Source organism: Anthonomus grandis, chromosome 2, assembly GCF_022605725.1.
Source record: "Anthonomus grandis grandis chromosome 2, icAntGran1.3, whole genome shotgun sequence".
Lineage (NCBI taxonomy): Eukaryota > Metazoa > Arthropoda > Insecta > Coleoptera > Curculionidae > Anthonomus > Anthonomus grandis.
In genome coordinates, this window is record NC_065547.1 from 19,575,774 (window position 1) to 19,589,713 (window position 13,940).

Sequence of the window (13,940 nt, forward strand, 5' to 3'; positions counted from 1 at the left end):
AGCACCATATAAAAAGAGTTATTGGTGAGACATGTTTTACTTTTGAGCAATTTTGGAGTATTTTGACCCAGATTGAAGGAATATTAAATTCTCGACCATTATGTCCACTTTCACAAGATCCGGACGACCTAAGTTCATTGACACCGGCACATGTTCTAATTGGAAAACCAATCACGAGCCTCCCTGAACCGGACCTTTGCTATGTTCCAGAAAACAGGCTTTCAAAATGGCAGCACCTACAGTACATGATGCCGCACTTTTGGGACAGGTGGCAGAAAGAAGCACCACTCCAAGAGTGACATAGGACTTTCCTCTTGTGCTTGTGTTTGCCATAAAAAAAAAAGAATATTTGTCCGAACTTCAAACTAGAGTAAAGTGGAAGCAGAATTCAAAAAAGGTGAGGACTCTTGCTCTAATTAAAGACGATAATTTGTCTTCATTAAACTGGCAGTTGGGTAAAATTGCACCCTGGAAAGGAAGGTATTATCCGAGTAGTTGATATTAAAGTGCGTACTGGTATTATAACGCGAGCTGTAAATCGAATATGTGTACTACCGTTTGCATTGATGTGTATTCTGTATTAGTTTATAAGGCTAGAAAAAATAAAATGCATGTATTAATTAGATAATAAGTAGCTATTACAAATTTTTAACACAATTAAGATATTTTAATATATTGTTGAAAGTACTTGGTACTTTTAAGGCGGGCGGCATGTTAAAGCGTTCAAGTTTTTTTTATTAAGCGCGACAACGTCGCAAAGTGAGCCTTTTCTTCAGCAAAGAGTATGGCGGACGTTGAGATTTCGCTTCTGTGTTATCAGGCCATTTTTGTAGAATAAATAAGTGTTTACAGTCCACTACCAAGTCTTGATTACCTCCCAACAATTATATTTAAGGCTTTTGTTTAGATCAAGAAAATGAATACCGAATACAGAAAGTTCAGAATTCTTGTGTTTGGTATTAACCAATAATATCACATATTAATGTGATGTTAAAAAATATGAACGCATTACAACGTGGTATAAAGAACTAAAATGGTTAAAAATGGATGATCAGAGGAATTTGCATTTTTATAATTTCTTTATGAAGATTATTAGGAATCGATCAAAAGCTTCACTTAAACCGCCTTATATTTAGAGATTAAATTTTTAATAGGATTCTGCGGAATAGTTCTATGTATCCTATGTCTCTTCACCGAACGGCCATGTTTCAAAGAAGCTTTTTATTTAATGCTGTCAAATACTACAATGCCCTGCCTGCTGATCTTGCCTCGCTTCCTGATAGGCAGTTTGTGGCTAAATACTAACATCTTTTGCCGAGGAATTTCTTATTACTTTAATTTTCTATATAATTTTGGGATTTGTTTTTTTTTTATTGAGTGGGTTAGATTAAAGATGGTATGATTTTTTTATAATTGCGCCATAATATACTTAGTTTAATTTTCTAAGAATGGTCTATATTGGTTCATTAGAGTAGCTATTAGCTAGACTGCGCCAGTGACTAGTGGGGACTAAACAATTTCTGTAAAACTTGTAAAAATATTGTTCTCTGATTAATACAAATTATTTACTATTATTGTTAGTTTTATCGGCCTGAAGGCAAGATGAATTTTGCTATGGTAGATTTAGGAACTTTCTAACAATGTTGCATGTATTCAGTATAACAGATTTCTGTATAGTGACAATCGTCCAGGAGGAAAGACCCAATGCGTTGAGGTTTTTGAATAACGAAGGGACAATTCCAGTGGATGAAATAACTAGAGGGAGTATATACGTTATCTTGCCTCCATTGTTGTTTTATCTTGTGAGCTAGATCTGCGTATTTAGCAAGTTTAGTATGTGTCGTTTCTAGGACATTATTGGTATTTGGCACTGCTATGTCAATTAGAAAGGCTTTCTTTTGGGCTTTGTTTATTAAGATTATATCTGGTCTGTTTGAAGTCAGCGTCCTATCGGTCAAAACAGTTCTGTCCCAGTAGAGGCGAAAGTCGTCATTTTCAAGTACAGTTTCTGGTTTGTACTGGTAATAGGGGCAAGTTTCGCCAATTAGATGATAAAGTTTTGCCAGTTCTTGATGAATAATTTTTGCCACACAGTTATGTCGGTGCAGATATTCGGCAGCTGATAGCGATGTGCATCCTAATGTTATATGTTGAATTGTCTCCGGTACGCGCAGGCATTTTCTACACCGATCGTCGATTACTTTCTCATCTATTATTATTATTATTATTATTATTTAAAAGACTTATTGTACGACAAGGCTTGCCAGGAACTCTTTATAATCAATAAGACTCGCACAACTGCCTTACACCCTCAGCCTGACGGAATAGTTAATATTTATATCTGTAGTGTCTAGTTAATAAGTAGTTCATCTTGTATGAGAGCCCCATTGTGGCCCTAATTTAGGTTTTTTAAATTATATTATTGTAAATCCCTGTATGTTAAATTTTCTAGAATTTGTATTCTTGCTTGCTTTGAATATCAGCCTTCGTTGGTTGATATTCATTGGTCTCTTTTGGCAAAAATAATGAAGAAAATTCTAAATTGTTCCATGAGTCTTTAAAAGAAATGCCTTTTGTGATATTTTATTCAGTTTAAATTATTTAGTCAGTTTATAATTTTGAAAACTATTAAACGATAGTCAATGCGAGTCAGGTTAAAGTTTTTGATGTCAATAAAAGTGTGTTCCTAAATTTCGTTATAATATCTAAGCAATATAAAAAAACAAGAGTTTTAATCTTTCTATTACAGCTATGATATAACGGAATCACGCATTTCTCAAAGTCAAACAATAACCTTCCTAATGACCCAATGTTCAAATATTCATCGCCGATAGTAAAACCATTGTTCATTTAATAGAAAATATCAATAGGATTTGCCATAAACCTTTTTTATTACTCAAAAGTTGTTTATAGATATTTACATTTCTATTCTTTTTGAAACATATGAATTGTTTTCTATGTGACAACGTTTTATATAACTTTTAAATCAGTTACGCAGATATTCCTCTTTTCTAGGTTTTATGAGTATTACAAATGAATTTATTATCGGTCAGTAAGTACTTAAAATATTAATTTGAAGTGAACCAGTGCTTTTTTAGGTGAACCGGCTTTTATCAAAATTCCTTCATACAAAAAGAATGGATCCAACCCAAAAAGGTTTATTGCAAGAAAAATGTATACTAGTAGATAAATATGATCAAGTTTCTGGTGAAGCTACGAAAAATGATTGCCATTTGGTTAAACCTAATGGAGAAATTTTGTTACACAGAGCATTTAGTGTATTCTTATTCAATTTGAAAGGAGAACTTTTAGTACAAAAACGGGCGTCATCCAAAATTACATACCCAAATAGGTAAAATAATTTATTAAATAATAAAAATTATGTAATTAAAAAATTTCAGATATACAAATACCTGCTGCAGTCATCCTTTATCGGACATTCTAGAAGAAACAGAAGAATCCAATGCCCTAGGAATTAAAAAAGCTGCCCAAAGACGTTTAAATTATGAACTAGGTATACCAAAAGAAGACTTACCGTTAGAAAAACTTAAGTATTTAACCCGAATCCACTACAAAGATAAGGGTGATGGAAAATATGGAGAACATGAAATTGACTACATTATTTTTGCTCAAAATGATGTGCGCTTGCAGGCAAATATAAATGAAGTGTCGGATTTGAAATATATTAAAAAAGAAGAATTTTCTAATTTTATACACCGAAATAAACATCAACTGACTCCATGGTTCCATTTGATAGTTCATCATAGCCTAGAGAGATGGTGGGATAGTTTAGATAATATTGAAAAATTTAAAGATCATCAAAATATTACTAGGTTAAAGTTCTAGTGTTGTATCAGTAAATATTATGTTTTGAGAAAAAAAATGTAAATTGTATTATTAATTTTTAATAAAAATTAATGTAGAACTAAATTTAAAATATTTTCCCTTAAAGTAAAATGAAAGGTGCACAAAATTTTTAAATGATCTAGAATTCTTACAGTTAAATAAATACTTTAAATAACTTTTAATTATTATATAGAAATTGCTTAATATTATAACAATATTCCAAACACTAAAAAAACAACATACGGTTCGAAGGTCAGCGAATCTTCTGGAATGGTCAGCCGAGGGCGGAATACTGGCAAAATTATTAAATAAATTTAGTGAAGATAAACGCATTAAATGCTTTGTAACGCATTATTTGAGGAAGGCGATGACCCGGACAACTTTGTTATTGTTGGTGCACGTGATATCGGTAAAATGTTGCAAGGTTTAGGAGCTAAATTGCTGGAAAATTCTGCAAAGATGCAAGAAGTTTTGAAAAACGAATTATTCAACAAATTCTGTCAAGCTAAAAAAGGTTTAGGCTGGGTTAGAAGAAAAAAATTGGAATTGAGAAGCAAAGATATTGGTGTCCAAGAAAAAACTAAAAGAAGAAAATATATTTCTTCACTGGAAAAGCAGATTCTTTGTTTGAGATTTTAAGATTCAAGAAGTTTAACAAAATTGCTATATTAGACGTCAACATAATCGATGAGCTGTAGATTATTCAGGTCATCAGCAGTGGATAATAAGAACGAATTTAATAATAATAAGAAGTCTGTTGGTACTTGGCCTTACCTGGCCTTGTCATTATACAAAGAATATCCCCAGAAAAACAAGAAGTTTACGACCACCTAGTAAGTCATTTGTAGACACGGTACGGCCATTCACACCTGGAATATATCTACCATGCGCATCTGAAAAACTGAATGAACCTGAACCCTTGTTCTTGCCAGGGAAATGATTTCAGGAGAAACCGACCTAGTGTAATCGATTAAGCGAATCGATAAGGAGGTACCGTTAGGACCGGTCCTGGCAGCTATATCCAACATCCGGAAGTTGGAGTGTTCAAAAACAAAAACTAACGCAAAAGGGCTATTTTCAACCTGTATCCAGTAGCAAGTCTCAATATAAATAAATATAGCTCAGATCTTCTTGCTACAGTACCATAGCAACAGTGTTTTCAACGACGCGTGTGTGGATGGAACCCAATGTGCTAGTCGATAAAGGTGCGACAATGACAATTATAAAACCTGACATAAGTCAATTTGTAGCTAAAGTTCGGACGTCTACGAACAGCGAGGTAGGATCAAGTAAATATCCATGGTGTAACAAACGTCACGTTAACGATACAAAAAGCCATATTTCAATATTCTGTGAGAGTGGCTGAGATTGAGAAGGTGATCATTGGAACCGACATAATGAACACCAAGCCAGGAGCCTGCTTTTAGAGAGGATTTATGAAGACATACAGTTAGGAAGTTGTTTTGGATTGTGACAGGGAGTATAGTATTCCAGTTCTATTTTCGGAAAAAGCTTTGATACCAGAATGAAGAGAGATTGTTTTAGATACATTTTGATAGCAAGACCATGGACGGTAGAGAAGTCACATTCGAACCTGCAACCATGCATTATGAGATTTTTACTTGAAGGAAAGTAGTCAGAAAAACCCTTATATGTGCTGAGAAGCACATGCAGTATGCTTATGAGGTTAATTAATTTCAATCATTGTCCTGGGCTGTAAGGGCACGGAGTCATGAACCTGCTCTGCAGTTTCAGGAATATTTTGACAAATTCGAGAAGCCATTCCAAAACAATTAGAACAGTTGTTACCGTTGTCGGGCGTCGGAGGACTTTCCTGGAAGGCTTAACTGGTTTACCTTGTTAATAATATTATGTTAGGAAATTCATTTGAATATCACGTGAAAAATCTTGAAGATGCATTCTTAAAATTACGGGATTATGGATTAAAATTGAGTTCAAAAAAATGTTATCTTGATCAGGGTGGCAGAAGGAAAAGAAAAAGTCTAATGGTCCTAAGGGGCTTCAGGTAAAGGAATCCATCCTTTACCTGAAGAAAAATTTGTACTGGATACCGATGACACCTTGAACTAGTAAAGACACTAAAAATGACATCTTGATGACACCTTGAACTAGTAAAAGTGAGAAAAGGATTTTACTGGGTCAATAGTAAGGCAGACATAACGGACTGGTGCAGGAAATGCGCTAAATGAAAAATAATAAGTTTCCATACTCTAGATTTTTTTGGACCTATACAGGATGTCCCCTTTTAAATAGTCAAAAATGCTATAGTATATACAAGAGCCAAAAAGAAATAGTTTGAAATGGGACATCGATAGTCGGAAGTGCGTCCGTTCTAAAATAAAGGGTGTTGAAATTTTTCAAAAGAATCGATTTTTTCTTCTTCATTAAAAACGCTTAAAGTGATTTGAATGAAATATTTAGGTTTTAAATAATAGGTGGTGAGGCACACTTTTTAAGAAATTTTGAGAAGAGCAGTTGATTTGACCAGTCCAGAGACGGATTTGCAGCATATGTATGTCAATTTTTTTCAACACTAAACAATTTAAACCAATTGCTCAAAGTGTCCTCCATGCATTTTCACATATTTTCTGTTGACCCAAGATGCCCGTACGCGAGCAAAGACCACTGGATCGTTTCTGAGAAAGTCCGCAGGCAGCACAACTCTTCTCTGCTCTCTTCTCTAGCTCTTCTCTGTTGGTTACAGGTGTTGCGTAGATAAGATGTTCCATAGCTCCCCAGACACAAAAGTCTAGAGGTGTTAGATCAGGTGACCTTGCTGGCCAAGGGACTGGACCACCTCTACCAATCCACCTATAGTTGCAGGTCTGATACAGTACGAGAGAAATGCACTGGACAGCCATCGTGCTGGAACCAGAGTTCTTTCCGCAACTAGAGAGGCACATCTTCAGTTAGGCCCAGCAGAACATCTCGCAAAAATACTAAGTAACTATTATCGGCAAGGTAATCTGGTAGAACCAATGGCCCAATTAAGTGGTCGCCAAGAATACCTGTCCAAACATTAATGTGAAATCTCTGATGTGTTTAGAGCGGGAGTTTTTTATTGCTTCACTAGTGCCTATTGCCAGGATTAAATGACTTCTCGCGCGGAAATACTTTTTCGTCAGTTGTAAGGATTAAACGTGGACAATTGACGTTTTGTTCTGTTTGACGGAGAAACCATTTGCGGAACTCAAGGCGACGAGGAGCATTTCCAGAAATAAGATGCTGCACATTTTGAAGTTTAAATAGATGAAGATTATGGCTTTGTAGTACTCGCTGCGTGGTGTTTTTGGCACAATTTACTGCTGAAGATAACATACGACTGCTATCATTAGGCTTAATTTGAATACGTGCTATAATTTCATGCCCTAAAGCATGTCTCACCGGGCACTGAAAAAAAAAAGAGTTTGACCAGTGATCATTTATGAGTTCTAATAATACTTACCTTACCATCATTGAGCATAATTGGCATAACCTTTGATCAATGTTTTGCGTTCGAGAAATTCACGATCTGGAAAACGCTGCCTGTACAATCGCTGTGCTAACAAAGTATTTCCTCGTACTTCTCCATACAGAAGATGCACACCTGCAAGCTCATCAAGTCAGTTAGAGACAACTAAAAAATAGTTAGTTAATTAATTAATTAAATTAATTAATTTAATCAATAAATAATTAATTGATTTAACCAATAGTTAATTTATTTTTTACTTTTGTTTAATTACTGTCATTCATTTTTCTCTTGTTCATGTTATCGCCTTGACAACAATGTTTGCAATTGGGTATGGTATCTCGATCTTCTGCAAAAAATGACTTCCGATTCGATCTTCTAATAAAATTGACTGCAATACCGTAGAAATACGATAGTAGGTATGCACCGACACTTAACATAACAAAAACATGTACACTTTTTCTAATGAACATTGACTAAATATTTCGGGAAATAAAAAAACTAATAAAATAAAGAACCCTGGTATAGATTTTATTTTTTTGCCCCAAAACAGTGCGTCGGAGCGCAAAAATTCAGGTGCTGTGTTTTGTTAAAAATAAACATATATCCAGATATCCAGAAAAAATACTTAATAACCTAAAAAATCTATTTAAGACACCTAAAGCGGTTCAACATCCTGTATTTTGGAAACGAGGCACTTTCGACCATCGATGTCCTATCTCAAACTACTTTTGTGGCTCCTGTATATTCTGTAGCGATTTTGACCGTTTGAAAGGGGACACCCTGTATAAGATTTAAAAAAAATTAGAATAGAGTCATCCTAATTCAGTTTGTGTTTAAAAGATCATCACAAAATGGCGTTAAGTTGAAGTCTTTGAACATTCTAAGTCTATTATTTACAATATAGCATAATCTTACATCACTAGCTTTACTTTTTAATTTTCTATTATCTTCTCACCAAAAATGGTTGCTAAGACCATTATAGGTTATCAGACAGAAATGCTTTCACATCCTCGAAACTAGTTTTTAACGTAAACGAAGAAATTAGGTCCAAGAATTCCTGTCTTATGTCAATATTCGTTCTTGTAACTATTCGATTAAAAAATTGTCAATATGGAAAGGAAGAGCTTATGTATTTATTGTCCAGGAACCTGGAATTTTGCTTAAGTAATCCCTCATTATTATGAAAGGTATTAATTGAACACAAGCTTAACATTTTGTTCGGAGAGGTTCTAAAACTTCTAAAGCAAGTAAAGTGCATTAATGTCAATTTTTATTTATTGGAAAAAAATATCCTCCTTTTCATTACAATAATTCTAAATACGAATATCTTTTTATATTTAGTTTAACACCAATTACTATTTCTTTCTTGGAATTCACGTGACTTTGTCAATATCAACATCAGAGCGAGAGTTAAAAGGTTAAATATCCGGACTTTTCTGAGCAATTAATAAATAAATGCCAGACAGTTCTATATTTATTTTATTTGTAAACAATACGTAATTATTCAATTTTTAATGCACTTTTTACAATTTGGACTCGAAGTTCGATCTCAACACAATAGCTTATGCTTGTTGCTTAATTTGAGAATAAAAATGAAATAACACCTATGTATTACAATTTTTGCACAAAGACAACATTATTTAAATAAATTTAATTAAACAACATCGTTACTTTTATCAATCCGACTATTGTGGGTCTTATCAATACTAGCCATTTAGCAAATAGTTTATTTCCCTTCTTTGTACCATTGTAAATAAAATAAAATATTTTCATGTGAGAATATGCAAGATCCTTGACTAATAACTTTAACTCTATTAAAAATCATTTGGCGAAATTTCAGTATGATGTAATTGGTGTTTCGGGGTCCTGGCTAGATGCCGATATCAATAACAAAGTCATCAAGTTAGATAACTATGACATTGCACGTCAAGATCGGTTAGGCCGAGGGGGTGGTATTGTAGTATATTGTAAAAGTACATTCTATTAATTATTGTATTTTTCTTCAGGAATCCATAGCATTTCTTGAGCATATTTGGATTGAAGTAAGTGGCAAAAAAATCCTTATTGGCAACTTATATCGTCCACCCAAAGGCAATTTAAACTTATTTTACTCCCATTTAGACACAATTTTTGTCGATTTATATGCAGTGTATGTTTCTGTCTTTTTACTTGGCGATTTTACCATTTAACATGTTTTAGGTGTAAATAAAATATTTTGAAGAGTTATATCCATATTCTGAGGTTTTGTTAATAAGGTAAAGGTAAGAAAGGTTTTATTTCTCCAGAAAATGCCTAATTTTTATTTTGTGACGACGGGTTTCGCAATTACAAAGCTTATCGCATCATCAGGTCGAGGACTAAAAATCAAAAAAAAAAGGGGAGGGTTGTGGTAAATGGATAATGGTAATAGGTCCTAATAAGTATACTCACTTATTATTATAAAAGAACTAAGGTACTTACATTGGTTAATTAGAACTAATGGTTAAAACGAAAATTGTCAAATATACTATGGCTAAAAGACGACAAACATAATTTTTTTTAAATTTTAAAATACAAATACACTTTTAAAAGGTTTCTTTAAAAAACATACACCGGACAACACAGTTAAAACGTAATGAAAACAATTATCATAATTGTCATATCCCATCAGAAGGAACATGTGGAGGTACCTAGTTAAAACTTATAAAACTCATAAAACTACATATATAAAAATCATACAAAGAAAACTTATCTCTACAAAAATTAACAGTTAAATTCCATTTGCGTGCCAAAAAACAGTAGGTAGTCGAGTGTAATTTGAATTGCAGATTGTTGTTACTGTACTATAAAAATAAAAACTTCAAAACCCCCTAACATAAATTTTGCATATCGTAATTTACATAATGTGGACCGGGCTAAATTTATATCTGACATAAAGCTAATATCATGGCACACTATGTAAAGCATAGTAAATATAAAGAAAAAGGTGGATTTTTTAAATCAATCTATACTTATATCTATACTACTAAATATCGATCCACATGCCCCTTTAATTAAAGTAAATCATAAAACCAAATCTTACTGTCCATGACCAATGCCAAATATAAGATTAATATAGAAACTTCGTAACAGGGCATTAAACAAATTTAGACAAACCAAATCCCGGGATGATTGGAATACATACAAACAATTTAGAAATGTTACTACGAGTGCAATAAAATCTGATAAAGAGGCATATTTAAATTTCAAATCTGCAAATTGTAACAATAAAAAACTTGTAAATTAAAAATATAGATGTTTCTAAAAAATCGAATGCTCAGCCCTTTCAGCACTTAAAGATATCGAAAAACTTAATAGCTTTTTTACTAGCATAAATAATGGAAATAATACAGCTGATAATAAGTTTGTAATTCTTTTTAAACAATACAGAATTTCTCCTAATGAATTTGAATTTAATTTGATTACTGAATTTTGATTACTGAAGTTCTACAAAATATAAAATGCAAAGTATTTGGTGTGGATAATTTGAATATATTTATTGTTTTGCTCTGTTATCACACGATAATTAATCCGTTTACTCACATTACAAATTTCTGCCTGAAAAAATATATTTTTCTAAATTATGGAAGCAGGCTAACGTCATTCCTTTACCTAAAATAAAAAACTTCATTGAATTTAGTAATCTTCGTTCTGTAAGTATTCTTCTTGTTCTTTTGAAAGTTATGGACCAACAAATTCTGAATTACTTAAATATTACTAATTTGATACCAAAATATCAGTCTGGGTTTCGTAAAAGTTACACGTGTACTACTACCCTCACACAAGTCAAGTCACTGACGATATTTTGAATGCTCTGGATAATAACCTAGTCACCGTATTGTTTTTTTTAGATTTTTCCAAGGCTTTTGATTTGGTAAATCACAAAATTCTTTTAGCATTACTAAAAAAATAATTTAGGTTCATTATTTAGGCTTTTGCAAGGTTTCTTTAATATGTTTTTATCTGTTTGATCGAAAACAAAGGGTCACATTAAATGGCAAAATTTCGAAAGTCCTGGATGTGACCATTGATGTTCTCCAAGTTAGTATTCTTGGCCCATTGTTCTAGACACTTTATACATCACAGATTACAAAAATAATAAAATATTGTCACCATAACTACGCTGATGACAATCAAATTTATTTTTCGTTTAAACACATTGATGTTGCTCAAGCCAATCAATTAATTAATACTGATCTACATTTAAAAATTAACTCCGCTAAATCAACAGCTATTCTTTTCTGTAGCGATAGCCACAGAGCTGCCCTTTTGAGTAATTTAAAGATTCAACTTAATAGCCATAAAATTATTTTTAAAGACAGTGCCAAGAATCTTGGTCTGGTAATGGATCATAAATTAACATTTAAGAGCATGTTACGCTCAACTTAACGACTGGGAATTCTGCTTTAAGATCTATTTTTTCCCAGAGACACTTTTTAAGTGCCAACATTAAAAAAATGCTTTGCGATTCACTTATATTATAACCAATAAACTTCTGTGATATCATCTATGGGTCCTGTTTTCATTATTATGACTCATATAGAATACAGAAACTCCAACATTCTTACCTTATATTTGGCATAGCAAGACGAGAGCATATATCTCACAAGCTGAAGGCCGCGGCATGTCTAAATAAATAATAAACTAAATAAAAAAATATAGAATCTCAAAAATATGGAAAATCGACGATTGCTGCATTCTGTTTGTTTTTTTATAAGGTGCTTTAATGGGAATCTCCACCATTTCTAGTTAAAAAAGGTGACCTAATGAACAGATGTACACAATTTAAATATACGAAAAAAAATTATTAACTGTTCCCTTTCATAACAAAGAAATTTTTAAAAAGTTATTTTCGTATACCTTATACATAAATTTAAAATATTGGACTGTTTGATTTTCGAGAACGATTTAAAGCAAAATTCAGGCGGCATTTGCGCAACGCATACATTTCTCTTTCAAAACTAATTAAAAATTACTATAAATATTAATGTGCAAACTAATATTTTATAATAAAATAAAAAAATGTTTTTTTTTAATTATATACAAAGATGGAGTTTAAATTTGCTACTATAGTTTGACCTTCCCCTGTCCTCCTTCTATCCTATTCCTTTTTTAGGTATATGATCCTGTTTATTTTTTTGCATGCGATTTTTAATTCTTAGGCCTTAACATACTTTGGGGAAACTTCTTGAAAGTCTCTCCTGAAAGTCTGATATAATGGCCTATTGGTCACTCATTTCTATTATTACTCATTATTACATTATTATGTATGTGCAAACTTATATTGTTAAGGGTAACGAATAATATTCTTATTTTTCTTATTTACATTGAATTTCAATCAATCAATCAATCAATCAATCAATGCCTTATTGTCAAGAAATTGTTACAATTTGTAGACAAAGCTGTAAAACAAAAAAGACACAAAAATACAAACAAAACACAAAGAAAAGAAAAACAAAACAAAATTAAAAAATAAATAAATAAATAAATAGAATAGAATAGAATATCTACAATATATACAGATTAATACAATTTAAAAATTGTAAGTAGTCAAAAATATTATTATAAAATATACAGTTTAATGTATACAAGGTCAAAAAAAAATAATGAAAAAATCTCTCTGTGTTAAAAAAAAATGTTTAAAAAGGTAAAAAATTCTAAAATAGCTACACAAAACAGTATACCTAAACATGTACAGATAGTAAAAATACATAATCAGCTAGTGCGAAATTTCAAATGAATGATTACAAAAAAAAATCGTTAACTGTGTAAAAAGCTCTCTCCAGTAAGAATGCTTTTAATGCTTTACGAAATGTAAAAAAAGATGTGATGGATTTAATTTCCAATGGCAGATGATTGTGCATTTTTTTGCATTATATAATATGGAACTTTTGACCAACTCTGATGTGGGGTAGGCAGGTTTAGATCATGTTCCGTGTTTCTAAGTGGATAACTATGGGAAGGCCTATCAGATGCTGAACCGTGTTTGCGTATTAGACAAACGGACTCAAATATGAATAAAGATGGAAGAGTTAATATTTGAAATTTTTTGAAGAAATGCTATCAATGACTTCTGTATTTAAGTCTCAGTGTATAACGTAAAGCTCTCTTTTGTAGTCTAAAAATACGGTCAAATTGAGTTGCACTACATGTACCCCAGAATAGAAGGGCGTATCAAAGGTGCGATTCAAAAAGGGCAAAATAAACTGTTCTAGAAGTAGACAGGCTAAGCTCCTTAGAAATTGATCTTAACGCAAAACAAGCGGAACCTAATTTTCTTGATAAAGAGTCAATATGTGTGTCCCATTTTAACGAGTTCGAGTTAGCCCTAAAAACTTTATAGAATCAACTTCGTCAATTGTTGCATTACCAAGTACAAAAGATTGTAAGGTATTTTTATAGGACAACATTTTAGTTTTGGAAATGTTGAGATAAAGGAGATTAGAGTCGCACCATGATTTGATAGTAGTTAAATCACTTGATACGGTTCTATGAAGTGTAGAAATATCCGGATTACTCCAGGTAAAACTAGTATCATCAGCAAATAGACAGATTTTACCATTAATATTTAGATTAGCAATGTCATTGATGAAGATAAGAAACA

General features: G+C 32.3%; 2 protein-coding genes across 2 annotated transcripts in view; one reads left to right on the top strand and one right to left on the bottom strand.

Moving 5' to 3' along the window:
- The window catches only part of LOC126750624 (uncharacterized), a 353,062-nt gene that overhangs the window by 57,440 nt on the left and 281,682 nt on the right, over window positions 1-13,940 (bottom strand). The gene's annotated exons all lie outside the window — the stretch shown is intronic.
- LOC126750626 (isopentenyl-diphosphate Delta-isomerase 1-like) lies at window positions 2,881-3,930 on the top strand. The gene is made up of 3 exons (XM_050460279.1): window positions 2,881-3,048; window positions 3,099-3,352; window positions 3,402-3,930. Exons 1-3 carry the CDS (start codon window positions 3,034-3,036, stop codon window positions 3,844-3,846), a joined length of 714 nt encoding a protein of 237 aa, XP_050316236.1. The 5' UTR covers window positions 2,881-3,033; the 3' UTR covers window positions 3,847-3,930.

What these genes read in the sequence shown, in the direction of transcription:
- LOC126750626 (XM_050460279.1), top strand. An exon ending in AAAATTACATACCCAAATAG is followed by an intron (nt 3,353 to 3,401) that starts GTAAAATAATTT and finishes AAAAAATTTCAG; the next exon opens with ATATACAAATACCTGCTGCA.